Source organism: Phyllostomus discolor, chromosome 9 (assembly GCF_004126475.2).
Source record: "Phyllostomus discolor isolate MPI-MPIP mPhyDis1 chromosome 9, mPhyDis1.pri.v3, whole genome shotgun sequence".
Taxonomy (NCBI): domain Eukaryota; kingdom Metazoa; phylum Chordata; class Mammalia; order Chiroptera; family Phyllostomidae; genus Phyllostomus; species Phyllostomus discolor.
In genome coordinates, this window is record NC_040911.2 from 30,830,510 (window position 1) to 30,848,959 (window position 18,450).

The 18,450-nt window shown below is 32.3% G+C and overlaps 1 protein-coding gene across 6 annotated transcripts in view; it reads left to right on the forward strand.

The window, feature by feature from the left end:
• TRAPPC8 (trafficking protein particle complex 8) overlaps positions 1–18,450 on the forward strand; it is an 85,416-nt gene that overhangs the window by 37,634 nt on the left and 29,332 nt on the right. For 2 of the 6 annotated variants that reach the window (XM_028523664.2, XM_036009181.1), the window contains exons 12-20: positions 2,870–2,887; positions 3,766–3,897; positions 7,455–7,679; positions 8,719–8,827; positions 10,886–11,080; positions 11,502–11,629; positions 14,144–14,218; positions 14,703–14,829; positions 16,954–17,108. In XM_028523664.2, the coding sequence (XP_028379465.1) occupies positions 2,870–2,887; positions 3,766–3,897; positions 7,455–7,679; positions 8,719–8,827; positions 10,886–11,080; positions 11,502–11,629; positions 14,144–14,218; positions 14,703–14,829; positions 16,954–17,108 (1,164 nt within the window). Of the gene's footprint in view, positions 1–2,866; positions 2,888–3,765; positions 3,898–7,454; positions 7,680–8,718; positions 8,828–10,885; positions 11,081–11,501; positions 11,630–14,143; positions 14,219–14,702; positions 14,830–16,953; positions 17,109–18,450 lie in introns of all 6 variants that reach the window. The other 4 variants (XM_036009180.1, XM_028523663.2, XM_028523666.2 and 1 more) reach the window with 2 other exon arrangements.

Sequence of the window (18,450 nt, forward strand, 5' to 3'; positions counted from 1 at the left end):
GCAATTTAAAAATATATATGTATAGTTATATATTTATGCTATGTGTGTGTTTGTGTGTTATGTGTACATGCATGCTAGAAATAAACAAGAAATTTATAGGACTAAAAGAAGAAAATTGTGAAACTTCATTGAGAAGTCTAAATAAAATTCCAAAATGAAGTAATTAGGAGGACGTACCTGTTCTATATGTTAAAATATATTCTAAGGGTATAGAAATTAAAACTGTTTACACTGATAAGAATAGACAGAATAAAGTAATAGAATGAAAATTTAAATACTACTTGTGATTAGGTGTCATTTAATTTAGTGAGATGTGTTAGGTAATTCAGTGAATGCTACTGTGACATCTAATTAATTGTTTGGGGTTGGATTCCTGTCTTACTCTTTGCATGATAATATATTGGACTGGCCAAAAAGTTTGCTTAGTTTATTTTTTGTAATATAAAAGACATATTTTATTTTTGTTTATTTGTTTATTTTAGAGAGAGGGGAAAGGAGGCAGAAAGAGAGGGAGAGAAACATTGATGTGCAAGAGGTAGGGTGATAGGTTGCCTCTCACGTGCCCCTAAATGGGCACCTGGCCTGCAACCCAGGCTTCTGCCTTGACTGAGAATCTGACCAGCGACCTTTTAGTTCGTGGGACAGCACTCAATCCACTAATTGACACCAGCCAGGGTAAAAGATGCATTTTTCATTTTCACAATAACTTTACTGATTTGGGTATTTGACTATGTTGGCTCTCTCCTGCATAGTATAACGTTGATTGTTCTCAGTTAATGACTTGATCGCTGTCAACTTCAGCCCATCTACCTGGCTGTGAAGCATCATCCAGCAAGGAAATCTCCAGCACAAAACTTCTCAAACCACTTTCGAAATGTTTGGTGAGTCACAGCACCTTCACCATACACTGCACAAATCTTTTTGTGCGTTTCAGCTGTATTTTTACCTTTCTTGAAATAATAAAGCATAATATGCCAAAAATGTTGCTTATTGTCTTCTATCTTGAATATTAAAATGGCTATACAAAGAGTCACCAATATTTTTTAAATGCATGTTGATATGACACAATGCAATCTAACAAAATTGTTTCAAATGAAGTTAAAGAAAACTAAGTACTGCTAGAGCCTTCTTACAGAAAAAAAAAAAACGAAACTTCTTGGCCAACACAATAATTATAGCTGGATTAATTATAATGTGAAAAATAAAATCTGAAAAAAAAGCCTAGAAGAAAATACAGGGGAGCATTTTTAAAAAATCTAGTAATGATAACATCTTTTGCTAGTGTGATGCAGTATCCTGAAGTCATAAAAGCAAAGATAGTATGCTTGACTACTAAAGAATAAACTCTTTCATGTCAAAACTGGGAAATAATATGTGCAAATATATGACAAAGTCCTGATATCGATTAATTGTACAAAGGGTCCTTATAAAACATATACTCACAAAAACCCATTCACAAAAGGGTATAAACAGGCAATTCACAAAAAAAGTACAAAGACTTTTAAAACATAATAAAAGATGAACAGGCTTACTACTAAAGAAATGTATGTTGAAAAACAAAATCATTTTTTTTCTTTTATTAAAGAGGTAAAGATTTAAAAAATGATCTTGGGCTGAGTAGAGTAGAAAAAATACATATAGCATTCTCTGTTGATGACAATATTTATTGGTAGTATTTTTCTGTAGCAGTTTGGCTGTATTAATTAGAATTTGAAGCATGTACATGGCTTTCATTACTCAGAAGTTCTACTTCCAGAAATTTGTCTAATAAAAATATTTTTATAATTACTCAAATGTGTTTAGAAGGATGTTCATTGAAGCACGTTTTTTGTAGTTACAAAAGCTTGAAGCAGTATTAATTGGAGACTATAGAAATTCTGGTACATTTTATAATGGAATACATGTAGCTTTAAAAGAAATGAGAGATGTAGAGGTCTTGGAAAGATGTCCGTGATCCTAAGTTTAAAAAGCAAAATAAAGACTACTTTGTATGATACCATTTATTCATTAAAAAGTATATGTATTCTTAAAAAACTAACATAAGCACTCATGATAATATATGCATATACTATATGCATATATATATGTATATATATGTAATATATACTAAGCTGGCAAATCAGATGAAGCATGGGATGGGAAAGAAGGATGTTCACTTTTTTTCCCTTCAAACATGTAGTTTTTAAGGGAAAAAGTGTCTGTAGTTAACTTTTTAAAAAGAAAATATTTTCTAAATAAAATAAAGATGTTGCCCTGATTGGTGTGCTTCAGTGGGTTGGGCATCATCCTGCAAACTGAAAGGTCATTGGTTTGATTCCCTCCAGGTCAGGGCACGTTCCTGGCTTGCAGGCCAGGTCCTGTGTTGAAGGGCATGTGGGAGGCAACCAATTGATGTTTCTCTTATGCGTTGTTGTTTCTCTCCCTCTTTTCTTCCCTCTCTTCCCCTCTCTCTAAAAATAAGGAAATAAAATCTTCATAAAATCACTTCTTTAAAAAATTAAAAGCAAAAGCAGAGCTCCCCAGCTCCCCCAAGTAAATCTGATGAATTGTTATAGAATTGCTTGTTAATTGTATAGTCTTGATTTTTCCCACTTAACTAGCTTTTGGATCTTAGTTACCAGAAAAATTATCTGATTATTACTTTCTGTCATGAGGGAGTTGAAATAGATAATATCTACCATTTATACTGAATGCTTTCTAGAGTGTTTCCTTAGATCTGTTCCGGCTCTGATATTTTATGATTGCTACAGAGATAGTTATAATAATGATCTATAACACTTTTTGATGTAACTATAATCTGTTGAAATTATTTCATTTAAAGTCAATGTTTTCTATTTTCAACTTTCCCTGGGGAAAATAATGGCAGCAGAACACATGGAAGGGCATGGTAAGTTCAGTTTGAGAATAGCTGAAAAACCTAGAGAAAGTTTTGGTGAAAATGTTGTTGATACTTGATCAGCATCCTTAAGTACTTTTTCAGTTATTTTTAAAGTAATGATAGCTTTTTCCATTGAAAGGTTGTCCTTGTGGGTAAGGATATAAATGCGGTATGTGTCTTTTGGTAGACATTGTTGTCAGAATCAATTGAGGTAGAAATAATTTGAGTTGTACCCTTTATTAATATAACAGGTGATAATCTTTGGAGGGGAAGCCTTCTGGACTTTTTAATGAAATATCTGTTTGGCTCACTTGAATTAAAGCAAAAATTGAGAATGCCTTTCAAATACAGTGCAGCTTTATATAGAATAAAATAGATTAAATTAGTTTATAATTTACACACATTCTGTTTTATCTTTCCTTTTTTTCTTGGATGAATGGAAATGTGCTATTGGATGTCACAGATCAGTTTCCAGAAGAAATTAGATCGGTGTGAATCTATTTTCTTTCAGGGCTCTGTTTTCTGGTTTATGTTTAATGAGTATACCTATAATAAATTCTCCGTTTGTATACTTTATTGTTATTTGAAAAGGGATTGCATTTCCTCAGAGACTTTTTTACATGGTGTATATCATAACCAGACATTTGGCTTTATGAAAAGTAAAAAATATATATTTCATGGTAGAGAATTTTTTGAAGGGATTTTTTTTAAAGTGTGCTTATTGGAAGAAAGAATCATTAAGATTGGAACCTCTTGATCTCTGCCCTCAGATACCCTAAGTTAAACATTGAATATGTTATATATTTTAAGAAAGTAAATGTTTTCCACCAATTATATTTTTACTTTTAATTTTATGAAACTAACCTTTTTTTTTAAACATTCAATAGGATTCTGATCTTCGAAGTGCACTTCTTTTGGAACAGGCGGCACATTGCTTTATAAACATGAAGAGTCCCATGGTTAGAAAATATGCGTTTCATATGATATTAGCAGGCCATCGGTTTAGTAAAGCAGGGCAGGTGAGTGCATTTTTTAAAAAAAGAAAATAATTTGTTCTAATTTTATTTGTTATTTATTTTATAAATGCATGTCATTTGTTAATTTTTTATGACTTAGTTCTAAAAATGGTTACAAATTTGGTTCAAGGTAATGTGTTATAGTTTATGTGGCTAAGGGCATGGGATTTGGATTTACAGAAATCTGGGTTGAAAGCTTAATATGCTTACACCTTGATTTTGGTCAAATTGCTTCTCTGAGCTTCCATTTAAATTTTTTATTTTAAAATTTATAAAATTCAGAATTTTGCCCCAATTTTTGTAAGGTTAAACCAAACCATATAAATGAAGGGTCCTAATACAATGCATGCATTCAAGCAATTTTAACTATTTAGCAGAGGTTGAACTCTCCCTACTTCAGCTTTGGTCTTCTGTTGTCTCTCGGAGTGCTTTATGATGGCATTTCCTAAATATTAAATGAGTAGAAATCTTCTGTCTTTGGAAGCAGTTGGGTTGGAGAGATCTTTATTAATTTAGAGAGTTTTCTTGGAGCTTTGCTGGAGGTAGAGAATGGTAGCAGCAGTGAGATGGTGGTTTACTGTAGATACAGATAGGCGTGTAGATTCAGTAATCATTTCTATCTTTCAGGGACTATACTAAGAGCTGAACATACCCCCATAAAACCAACAAGGTCTTCTCTATAAGGGAGCGTTTTAACTGGTCAGGGAGTGTTAGTATTTTTTAAATGTAGTTAATATGAGTTTTTAGGGCATATACTTCTCAAAGTCTGTGCTAACCAAAACATGCTAGTATTTTTATATATTAAAGGTACAAAGAAATAAAGGTGTTCAAAAATTACTTTTGAAAGTTCATGTAAAAATGCTGTATTTTTAAAAAACCAGCATTTGAAGATTGAGTTTCACCCTGTATTTTTTTAAAACTGCTGTGTTAGAAAATATGTGAACTTGCTATATAGTAAATACAAACTGGAAAAATATTCATAAAATTAAATGTGTTTTTGTAATAATTGATGTGTACTCCATGAGTTAGAATTTCTTAAGCTCTGAAGTGGAAAAAAATTAAAAGCTATGATTTTTAACAGATCTTTTCCAGAGTAAGTGCAGATGCATCTGAAACATGTTATTATCCCATTGTTTGTCTTGCATGCAGTGTTCTGTTCCAAAATTTACAAGATGTATTAAACAGATGGTTTCCTTTGCTTAAACAGAAAATTATATACTCCATTAGGAGTGATCTTTTGTGTCTTATTTTTAAAAAGTCATCCTTTTCCCACATCTTTTGTGAATGGTTTCATTTGTGAGAAAGATTTGTCACTGGAACTGGAAATGGCTGGTTTTACATTCACCTTTTGAAATGATAGGGCATGTAACAAATATATAACAAGTTTAAAATCCTACACTTGTGGTAGGTTGAGATACATTTGCTATCAGGCCCAATAATCATCTCTAATTGTAGTCGTCTCATGGAGTTAAATGATTTTAAGGTAGCTGGTTTTGCTGTTTTGTGACCACTGTCCATAAACTTCAATCCCAAAAGTCTCCTCAAACAGTATGTAGAAACCTGCAAGTATGACTAGAAATGCAGAGCTGTAGGAAAAGCAAATACGTATGTTACTGAAATTGGTCAAGAACAGTATCTTCCTGGGAAGATAGGGCACATAAAGCACACACAATTCTTAGGCCATTGTTTCTGAGAACTACCGACTTTTTGTGACAATGCCATTAAAAACAGATGCGTGTGTTCACAGGGATGAGTGAGGATGGCAGAGGTTATTAGATAATAATGCCATTTCTCTCAGCCTTTTCTGATTGAGAGTTCATGCTGAGTTGCTTATTTTGTCCCCAGAAATTTTTTATAGTTTTTTTTCATTAAGAATATGAACAAGGCATTTAAAAATAGAACCGGCATTATAAAATATTAAAATCAGTAAAAAAAAAATTAGGAAAGTGCTGGGGAGAGGGATTGTGTTTGTGTTCAGCAGGCTTTAGATCTTCGTTACCTTTCAAATCTCCTCAGATGATTTTCCACGAAATCCTCAAAAGTGTGCTTGAACTTGACACTTACACATATTTGATTATTTCTCTGTATCAGTTTTTAAGATTTAGTATTTGTTCTTTTACTAAATACAAAATGGAGATTAGAGTTTTTCCCCCCAAGAAATGTCACTTAAAAATTGTTTTGAAACAGGCTCAAATTTCAGGAATAGTTACAAATACTTTTTTTTTTTTTAGAAGCTTTTTCTTTTTCTTTTTTTTTTTTGAGATTTTATTTATTTATTTTTAGGGAGGGAAGGAGAGAGAGAGGGAGAGAGAGAGAAGCATCAATGTGTGGTTGCTGGGGGTTATGGCCTGCAACCCAGGAATGTACTCTGGCTGGGAATCGAACCTGGGATACTACAAATACTTTTGTTTACCTGAGCCATCTGAGAGTTGTCTACCTAGTGCCCATTACACTAGGGCATATATTTCTTGTCTCCTAGAAACAAGAACTTTTCTTCTGCATAACCAAAATACAAAAAAAGTCAAGAGCTTAGTCCTCAGACATTACTACTGTCAGACATTATTCAGGTTTGACAGTAGTCCATACATATTCTTTGTATTATAGAAGAAGGATCCTTTGACTTTTGTGACCTTGACACTTTTGAAGATTACAGGCCAATTATTGTATAGAGTATCCTTTAATTTAGGTTTTTCTGATGTTTCCTTATTATGAGATTCAAATTCAGTGTCTATATAGGAATATCACAAATGAGAGACTATTCTTCTTACTGCATGCTGTCAACTGGTAGATAATTTTTATTTGCTTTCATTCTCTCTTTATCAAGAAAAAACATTTCTTAAAAAAAGCAAACAGTTCTGGCTATATATGGTACAAAGTTTGAATTTTCCCCAGGACAGGGGAGTGGGTAGAAGAGTATACTCTGAAGCAAAAGGTTTAGTGGAGGGAGGCCTCTTCCCCTGTACCAAATTTCATTTGTAGGACAGAAGCTGTCTGAATTTAGCAGGGGGCAGTGATACGTGATTGACGCCAAATATCTGCTCATGGATGTGGCAGGATGGAGCCAGCAGTGGGCAAAAGAAAAGAATACCAAACAAAACAGTAGTTTTAAAATGTGTGTGTGTATGTGTTCACTTACATGTGTACTTTTAGTGAACAAGGAGTATTTCCATTCAGCCCAGTGCAGTGGTATAGAGAAAGACAACCATAACAGAATTGAGACTTCATAAGATAGTTCTCATTTGCAAGCTAACAAGCCTCTAACCAAACCATGACTCCATGTGCTACTGCTTTGGGAACCCAGATGGTTTTTCATGAAGTCATTATTATTCCTGACTTTTAGACTTCTTGCCCTTGGACAAAGCAGCTGTTTGCTCTAGGACCTCTTGGTTTTTAGTAATTCTTGTTAGGAAGTTTTCCAAAATGTTAGTTTCATTTTCTTTATTATTCTAATCTTGGAAGAACCAGTTACTAGTCACTTGATTTTGTGTGTGTGTGTATGTGTATGTTTTTCAGTCCAAGGGAAACTTAGATTGTAATACTTTGTTTTGTTTTTCTTACAGAAAAAGCATGCTTTACGCTGCTATTGTCAAGCCATGCAAGTTTACAAAGGAAAAGGCTGGTCTCTTGCAGAGGATCACATTAACTTCACTATTGGGCGCCAATCCTATACTCTTAGACAATTGGACAATGCTGTGTCTGCTTTTAGGCATATTTTAATTAATGAAAGTAAACAATCTGCAGCTCAACAAGGGGCCTTCCTCAGAGAGTATCTTTATGTTTACAAGGTGAATACATAGTTTTAGGATTAGATAATAAAATTACATATAAGTTATTATTTTCACCAAAAACAAAAAAAGCTTACTTAGTTTATCGGGTAGGAGTCTAATAAAGTGATTTTATTTGGTTGTATAAAATTATCTGTCATAATAAAATGTAAGAGGGCTTGGATTATTAGTCATAGATTTGAGTTACATTGCCCTTCCACAGTTACTTGAAAGAGAATTTTAATATTCCAGTAAATACTTGATTTGTGGCTGTTCTTGAAATCTTAAAGAAATTAGATGCTTTCTGGACCTTTTCATTATTGTGTTTTTGAGATTTAAAAAAAAATCCTATTTGATCTTATAGTATATTGGGTCCTCTACCATCCTTTAGAAAGCACGTTCTTTTCTTTTCCCTATGAAAGATGAGGAGGTATGGACCTGTGGGAAATAGACAAATTATTGTCTATTATGGTATAACCCAGAAAAAGTAAGAAAAAATATTTCTGAGATAGGATAGGAAATGTAAAGCATTGTTTTATGGGAAGAATTAGAAGTTGTCATTTTTTCATGAAGTCCTATGAATAGTGAAGGTGGGATAGGAAAAGTAACTAGGTTTATAGTCGTGATACGTGAAACAGTTAATTCTTGTATTACTGTTCTTATTGTATTACATATTTTTCTCATATGAATAACTGTAAACCTACTTTTGTGTACTCCTGTATTGTATTTCTGTCCTGTAGAAAATAACTGCCCTATGCTTTTAGAATTTTGGCAGACAGGATGGTATAATGAATTACAGGAAGTAAAATGCATACCAAAATAATGTTTAGAAGTTTAATATCAAAGGGAGCTAACTGTCTGAGTACCCCAAGGAAGACTTCTTGGGCCCAAATAAATAATCTCTAAAGGTTTTCTTAGCTATAAAATTTTATGACTGATGTATTAGTAAAAATGGCAATTTTTTCTTAACATATTTTTCATACCTGTATTAAAAATGAGAAAGCAAATATAAATAAAGGGGAGTTTTCTCAGAATTTTTTTTCTTTTGTATGTCTCCTAGAATGTAAGTCAGCTATCACCAGATGGCCCCTTACCGCAGCTTCCTTTACCATATATTAATAGTTCAGCAACACGGGTTTTCTTTGGCCATGACAGACGACCAGCAGATGGTTAGTAAAGGTTTTTTTGGTGTTGTTACCTAGTGACTGTTTATTTTAAAGTTTTTTTTCTTTCTCCATTTAAAAAATGATGTGTAATTATTAAAGAATATTTGAAAAATAAATACTTCTATACCATATCACCTATCTTCCTGCCACCTGAAGAGAACCACTATTGTATTGTTTTTCCTTATCTTTAAAACTAAAAATTAACAACAAAACAACTATAGCATAATGGCTTTTCTCATGTAATATAAAAAATGCTCATATATATATGCATAACCCATAGACACAGACAATATTGTGGTGATATCCAGAGAGAAGGTGTTGAGGGTTGGGTGAACATCGGCAAAGAGGGGAGAACAATGTCAATAATAACAATGAAAAAAAAAAAAAACCAAGTCATTGGAGGAAATTGAATTTTAATTTTCTTAAAAAGAAAGAATGCTTATCTTATTGTATAATCTAGATAAACATTTTTTTATCCTCACCTGAGGATATGTTTATTGATTTTTAGAGAGGTAGTGAAAGAGAGAGAGAAACATTGATGTGAGAGAGAAACATCAATTAGATTGAACCTGCAATGTACATATGTGCCCTGACTGGGAATCGAACCTACAGCCTTTTGGTATACATGATGATGCTCCAACCAACTGAGCCACCTGGTCAGGGCTTGATAAGCATTTTTTTAAAAAGATTTTACTTATTTACTTTTAGACAGAGGGGAAGGGAGAAAGAAAGAGAGGGAGAGAAACATCAGTGTGTGATTGCCTTTCATGCACCCCTTGCTGGGGACCTGGCCTGCAACCCAGGCATGTGCCCTGACTGGGAATCAAACTGGCAGCCCTTTGGTTTGTAGGCCCACACTCATTCCACTGAGCTACAATAGCCAGGGCTTGATGAGCATTTTTAGTGGCTATAAAATATAATATTCAATGCATACAAAGTACTTTATTTTCACATTTGCTTGTTATATAGTTGGACTGTATCTGTCTTTTATGTATATAAAAGCACGTGTGCACACACACGTATATAAAATCCTGTTGTAGGAGAAATCTTTGTGTATAAAACTTGTTTCTTAATTTTTTATTATGGAAGTTTTCAAATGTACTTAGAAGTAGAGAACAGTTGCCAGTATTCTGTTATTCTTGTTGTAAGACTTTTTAAAATACAAGTTTTTTCCTTAGGATTGAGCCTTAGAATGACAGTACTAGGTTAAAAATAAAAATACATTAAAACCGTTGATGTATGTTAAAGTAACTCTAAACAGTCTTATATTTGAGCTTAATATTTCTTGACTAATTTAATATTTTATTTAAAAAGTATCAGGTTGTGTATAGCAGCGTTTTTTATAGCAAGAAATGAAACAATAGCATATGAGTTGACAAATTTTGGTGTGTTCATATAATAGATTCGTGCTATAGGACACAAGTGAATGAATTCTCCATGTTTCAGCATGGATAATACAACATAATGTTGAGTGATAAAAGTTGAAGAATGATCAAATATAATTTCATTTATATATTTGAAACATACAAACTAGTTCTGTGCATTGTTTATGTATATACTCGTATGTGGTAAAGTTAAAAAGGAAGTGGATGAGAATGCTGTGCTTCACTTTAGTAGTAGTTCCAGAAAGACGTGGTGCCAGTGGAGATGGAGGATTGAGGAGGGTTCCACAGTGGAGCACATCAACTCTGTCTGTAACATTTATGTTATAAAAAATATTTGGGATTATGAGAGAAGGTGACTTTTGTTAAATTTTGATATGCAATTATGTTTTATAGTCTTCATGCTTTTTTTATATTTGAAGTATTATATAAAATTACTTGTGAAAGACTAAAGAAAATACATTCTTTCAGAGTTGGAAGGAAAGAGCACCAGTATTATAAGCAGAATTCCAGTTAGGCTGAAGTTAATAGAAGCATATTTTTCTCACACATAATTGGAAATAGGCAAGAGTGCGTGTGTATACATGTATTTCTTTGGATAACTTAGGTTTTTATTTAAAATATTTCATTTGAGGGTGGGTATTAATAAATGCGTATTTAATTTTGACACATTTTTTAGGTGAAAAGCAAGCAGCTACTCATGTCAGTCTTGATCAAGAATATGACTATGAATCCTCCCAGCAATGGAGAGAACTTGAGGAACAAGTGGTGGCCTTAGTTAACAAAGGAGTAATTCCATCCAATTTCCATCCTACGCAGTACTGTTTGAACAGTTATTCAGATAACTCAAGATTTCCACTTGCAGTTGTAGAAGGTGATATACTTGAATTTTTACATGTGGATTTTTATTTGTTTATTTTATTTACCATAGATTCAAGATAATTTTCTGTGTGCCCAAAATCACTGGGAGCTGGAGATGCAAAAATAAATTAGGAATTCAAAATTTAGTGAGCTACATTTATAAAACAAAGCAGTGGGGGTTCTAATATAGGTAGATGCACAGTGCTGTTGGAATACAAAATAGAGAATGCCATTCTTTAGTATAGAGAAATTGGGGGGATTTTTTTGAGGAGGTAGTTTTAAAACTGAATCCTGAATAAGTAAACATCTACAGTTGGTAAAGGGTAGTTTAGGCAGAAATTCAGAGCTATGAAGGCAAGATATGTTTAGAGAATTCAGTGTAAGATGAAGTGTGGATTTTATTAAAGTTATTAATTTAGGCATTTCTTTTATAGAACCAATAACAGTAGAAGTGGCTTTTAGAAACCCTTTGAAGGTTCCACTTTTGTTGACTGATTTGTCATTGCTCTGGAAGTTTCAACCAAAAGATGTCATTGGGAAGAATAATGAAGTTAAAGAACTAGTAAGTTTTTAAAAGGTATTTGTAAATAAGCCTGTTTCAGTGATAGCCTATTACAGATGATGTAATAACATTTCAACTTCTCTGTCTAGTGAGCTATACTTACTCTTTTTCATGCCTTTTTCCTAGTTATAAAAAGTGTGTTGTATGCTTATTGTTTAAAATTGAAAATACAGAAGAACATAAGGAGTAAAAATACAGCTGTCTTTTTAGTATTTAGAAATAACCATTTTAACACTTTGCTATATATCTAATCATTTCCATTTGTATTTTTCCCTCATGTTTGGGATTTTCTCATGTTGTGTATATTTTTAATTCTCTGTTGATTTATATGCATATTTGATTTTAAAATCTCTTAGTATTTCATTTTTGCATAATATTCCATCATATGGATGATCTGTAAGCTAGTCTATCTCTTTGTTGGTAATTATGTTGGAAGTTTCCTCTCATAATCATAGTTGTTTACTCTCATAATCATTCAGTGGTGAAAATTTGGGTGCATAGGTTTTTATTGTGATTAATTCTGTAGGAAAGATTCCTAGGCATGAAATTAGAACATTTTAGGGAACAATTAATATTCTATTTGCTTCTCAAATTATACTAATGAGCTTCTCATAATCAGAATATAGGGTTGGATATCTCATCTTTGAAACATTAAGTGTTCTTATTTATATAAAAAAGTTTATTTGATAGGTTAGATCCCATCTTACTATTTTATTTTTCATTGTATTGATTTCTAGTGAAGTTCTTTTATGTGTATATCTTTTTTATTGTGAATTATCTGTTTATAGCCTTCATATCTATTTATTTATTTATTTTCTCACTCATGTTTGTGATAAATTCTTTATACATTTAAGGTGTTATTTTTGAAGCAGAATGACTCAAACCAAGAATTATTGTTACCCAGCTGAGTATAACAGAAATACATTTTTACCTAGTTACTAGTTTATTCACCAGTTATCTATAAATTTTACTTCTTTATACTACCTTACTATGTGCTTTAATAATGTGGTAAAAGTTATTTGGGGACTGGGAAAGATCCCAACATTTTCGTGCTTATTTATGAAGGGAGAACTTGAAGCACATCTGTTGTACTAACTTTAAACTTTGAACTTTTCTTTTGAAGTATTTTGATTTTTTAAAAGATTGCCTTACTTAAAGTCTTGCTGTTTAACTGAAGACATTTTTTGATTATTTATACCAATTGTGAATAGTTTGAAATACTGAGATTTACCAGGCTCTATTTTGACTTGAATCTTAGCAACCTCAGTCACTTTTCTAATGTTTTATGGATACCTGAAATAAAAATCAGAATACTATGAATACTTTACTCTTGGAAAATTTTTTTTTTAAATCTATTAGCTTTTTTTTTTTTTAAGATTTTATTTATTTATTTACTTTTAGAGAGGGAAGAGGGGGAGAAAGAGAGAGAGAAACATTAATGTGCGGTTGCTGGGGGCCGTGGCCTGCAACCTAGGCATGTGCCCTGATTGGGAATCGAATGTGCGACACTTTGGTTCGCAGTCCGCGCTCAATCCACTGAGCTACGCCAGCCAGGGCAATCTATTAGCTTTTTAAGTATATTGGTCTGTTTCATAATTAGATTTTATAGGATGTTTATTAAAGTTAAGTGAACATTTTTCTTGTGTATGTTGAAGTTACACTTTTTCCTGTAACTTGAAAGCTCTAGATTTCTTCATGAATTTCTTCTAGTTATGGTCTAAGATGCTGAACTGGAATTTAGGGAAATGCGATCTTTATTTCTTTCGTCAAATAACTCATCTCATGGTAAAAATCAAACAGTGGTCATGAGGATCAGGTTTACTTCGAGTGAGCCAGTGGATTCTGCTTTGGTGCATGAGCAGACTACAGTCTTTTACAGATGTCATTGATTTGGAGTAGACAGGCCTTTTTTGCTCTACCTACAGCCCTTAGTGTCCACTAATCCTTTTGTTTTAATTCTCACCCAAGGACATTTTTTCACTGGTTTTTTAGAGAGAGAGAGGGGAAGAGAGAGAAAAACATCCACCAGCTCCCTTCTATGCACACCCACTGGGGTATGAGCCCCCATGGGGTGGGACCTGCAACCTGGGCATGTACTTGACTGGAAATCAAACCCAAAACCCTTAGATCTATGAGATGATGTTCCGACCAACTGAGCCACACTGGCCAGGGTTGCCAGTCTTTTATATATCCTGTTTAGGCTGCAATACTCTTACTGTGTGTAGTTAACCAATTTGGAAAAAGAGGCTAGTTGAAATAATAGATGGAGAAATTTGCTCTTATTGCAAGATTAAATTAAATCGACATGTTGGCCACTGTTACATGGACATTTTTGCTGCTACTACATGATTTTACTGCAGTTGTAAAAATAAACTACATTTTGCTTAGGACATATTAAGAACCTAGTAAATGCTAATATAATTACTGTTATTGTTTTTAAGTATTGATATATAGGAATGTTGTAATCTATTTATTCATTAGGATGTACATTTTACAAAATAATTCATTTTCTAGGTAACAAGTGAACCTGAAATGATTGGAACTGAAGTTATTTCAGAATTCTTAATTAATAGTGAAGAATCTAAAGTGGTAATTGTTTGATTTTTTTTTTCTGTCTTAAGCCTTTCTAAAAGTAAGATGAAAACATTTTAAAAATCAGTTTATTCAGTTTGTTTTATATCTTAGTTTACTGAAAAACTAAAATTTGGAAGATTAGGATACTGGAATTACACAGGAGGAAATTGGTGGGAAAAGTAGGTTTGTAGTGGTCTTTGGTTTGTTAATTTCCTGAGGAGCCTGGTGAAGAGTTTCTGCTTTTTTCTTGGGGTCAGTATGATATTTGGTTGACCAGAATATTTTGATTTTTATTAAAAGTAATGATGAGGATCCAGGCCTCTGTTGAACTTAGAGATTTTCTTTTGTAGAAAATGCTTTCCAATAAAGAGGTATTAATTGATGATTTAAAAGTTTTAAGTCATGAGTTTACATTTCCATAACATTACAGAATTTAGGTATTAAACTATTTGAGATATTATGAAAACAGATAATAAGAGTGACTTAAATATCTCCACAGGCAAGACTAAAGCTCTTTCCCCATCACATAGGGGAGCTGCATGTTCTGGGAGTTGTTTATAATCTTGGCACTATTCAGGGCTCCATGACAGTAGATGGCATTGGTGCTCTTCCTGGATGTCACACAGGTAAAGCTATAACATTGCTGAACAATTAGAAAACTCATACTTAATTCAATCTCCATAGAATAAAATGAATGAAAATGATGTTATTTTTTAAATAGGTAATGTACTTGGAACAATGAATAATTTGGATTATTTTAAACTCTGCTATTGCCTTAAAAATAAATAACTTTATTCCCTTCTAATGTATTTTTTTAATAATTCTTAGTTTGTACCCTATGTATATTTCTTTTCTGTTACTGATCCAATTTTAGTAAAGTCTAATCAAATATATTCTAACAATTGATTGAGATTTCTGCAGCCAGTATAAAAACCATCTTAGCATATTCTATTTTTGAATACTGTCTTTTTTATAAAACATAGAGCAAATGACATTGGATATTAAACACCTTAAATTCTGCAATCCTGTGAAGAGAGTAGGATTTTAGTGTTAAGATGATATTTTTGGTGCCTCAATGATATGTTGTTTTACAATTTTTATAAGAGTAAAACTACAAGATACATATTTAGCATAGTTTACTTTTTTCCCTTTAAACTCTGGGAACCCTTCTAGATCTAATATTATCTTTTAATTTATATTAGTTATCTGAGTTTTAGGTGACAAAATGCCAGGCAATTTACCATAAAATCCCTTACTTCCAGCCCTTTATTTTAGTAGCTGTCTTTTTAAATTTATTTTTTAACAAATTTATAGTCTTGACAGACTTGAATTTAGTATTCATAAAAGCTGATTATTGCTTTTGGGAAATCTTTTGGGAACTCTTGGAAAGTTTATTGGTCCTTTTAATCTTTGGTTCAGTATTTCTACTTGTCTGCATATCAAGGATGATTCAATGCAAAGTTTTTTTTCAAAGCAAACAGAAGTAGAATGACTCCATAAGATTTCGGAAATTAAAAACAAAAAGTTTACTGAAGTTGAGTATGGTATTGTGCATTTTAGTACTATATTTGTAATTCTCGGTTGACAAGCAATAGACTAGTAATACTTATAATCTTGCTAATTTATTACATATTTTAAGTAAGTTGACTGGGCGTTAAGTACTTTTTGAAGATCCTTTCCTTTCCCACTTGTACATACCTAGGATCTTAACCTAATACCAAAGTTATGGTTGTCAATAAAATATAGGTCATTATCTTATTTAAGGCACTGAATATATTTATTAGTATAAAAATTTATGTTATTTTAGGATGTTAGTGGGAGCAAACCCTGAATTAACTATTAAAATAAGTTGCATCCCATAAGCAGAATTTTCGTGATTTAGTGTAGTTCATTATTTTGTAAAATGCTAATAGGGATCTGGATCAAACAAAGTACAGGAAATGCCATCTTGTAAGTCTGGTCTGGGAATATCACAGTGACCATCTGAACATTAAAGGCTCTGAGTAGTCCTGCAGGAAAGATAGTTGTATACACTTGATTTCTTTTTTCACATACACACTGTGGAAGCTTTTGGGGGAAATTTCACATTAATATTAAATGACTTTAATTTTCTTCGTGCAATCTATTGAGAAAATGTAGTTACCCAGAAATATTAGTATATATTTACTATTAGTATATATTTTTATAATACATATATTTGAATATGAGTAAAAGTGAAAAGCTGTTATTCAGAAATATTAGTATATATTATTATCAATCTCTATATTAGAATATTATATTTGAATATGACTAAAAGTGAACTGTTGATCTGTTTAATGTTTTAGATTTTTTTTCCTTTGAAAATCGATTTTTTTCATAGCCTATGTTGTTGGTCCCAACACAGCTCTTCTCTCAGATAGATCTTTTTGGTTAATAGCTATTATAGTTAAATATAGGTTTCAAAAAACTTGCGAAACTTAAAATTGGTATCTTTTACAGTGGTAAAAGATAACCAGTAGTAGTCTTTTGATACAGTAGTAGTCTTTTTGCAAAGTAAGTAAATCCTAATAAAATGAGAAATTAAGCAGCATAAAATATGTGTTTAAACATGAAAGAAAGTATGGATAATTCTCTGATTAATGAGGCTAATAAATACTAGTCTAGAATTTTTCTAGAAATAATCTGAAACTTATAGTATTCATATATCAGGCTAAATTGGTATGAGTTAGCATACCAAGTTCTGTTAGGGCATTGATGGTTTTTTATTTCAGGAAAACATTCCTTGAGTATGTCAGTCCGAGGGAGACAAGATTTAGAAATTCAAGGTCCTCGACTTAACAACACAAAAGAAGAGAAAACATCTATTAAATATGGTCCTGATCGAAGATTGGATCCCATAATCACTGAGGAAATGCCACTGTTGGAGGTATTTCGCTTTTTAAAATTGTATGGGTTTAATAATTTATAAGTTCATATGATACTTAGAGTAAATTAATTTTAGACTTTAGGTTATTGACATTACATTGTACTGTACTTTAAAATGACTATTAAGCTAGCATTAACTCTAATTCACTAAGGTAATTGTGCAACTTGACATTAAGTCTTAGCCTGCTTATAAAACGTGGCCCTTGAAATATAAATGGAAATTGGGAAAACATTTCTTCTGAGTGATATTATGTCTGTAGATTATTGTTGTTCTATTCTTGGTTGTGCGAGGAGGTACGGTGCGTCCACCTATTCCTCCATCTTGGAAAACATTTCTTAAAGAACAATTTTGTTGTTAATATCAGTGGCTTTTTTTTTTTTTTTTTTTTTTTTGGTAAAGTGTAAAAATGATGTGGGAATGAATGCCGTAAAAAATTTAAACAATGTTGATAAGTATATCAACAAAAAGCAGTCTTTCCTTCCACTTCTTTGTATCCCACCCCTTTCCTACTTTCATGCCATATGAATTCAAGGTCTTTTAGTTGCAGAAGACAAGCTGATGGCTAGTTTGTGGAAGCCAAGAAAGAGAAATATATTACTTAGTTGAAGGATACTGGAATATCTCATAGCAACTAAAATATTATAAAATAATAATAAGTCTCAAAGAAAAATAAGGACTCAGCAGCTCCAGGGAATGTAGCATAAATGTTTGTAAGCCTTAAAGGTAATTGCTTTTGATATGATTTAGTCTTACAACTTTCAGTTTTTGTGGCACTTCAAGACAAATTTCAAGTTTCTGAAAGAAAATTCTGGCTCACTTTGGATCAGGGGCCTACCCAAGAGGCAGCCCAAAGGCAGAGTTATGAAGTATAAGCATGGACACTGGAGGGCGGTCCTTCCTCCTGCATCCTCAAGTTTTCCCAACAAGGGGAGCAGACTTAGCCATTTGTACTTTCAAAAAGTGCCAGCGATACCAAATTATTGTTTCTCTTTTCAGACTTTTCATGGTTTACTTACATATAGTTTTAGTAATTATAAATAGAATCATACTGCACATTTTACCTTGTGACTTGCTTTTTGTCCTTCACAACACAATTTGTTCCCATTTAATAGAAACTCTTTTTTACAGCTAGATATGCTACTCATTTTTTACCTTGTAAATTATTTGAACCATTTATCTATTGATGGGTGCGGTTCTAGTTTTCATCATGACTGACAGTTTTTCAGTAATCATCATTATATATTTTATCCATGTTCTAGTTTAGATAAAACTTTAGGGATTGAATTGCTGAGTCATAGAGTATATAATTTAAAAATTTTGCAATATACTACAAAATTACCTT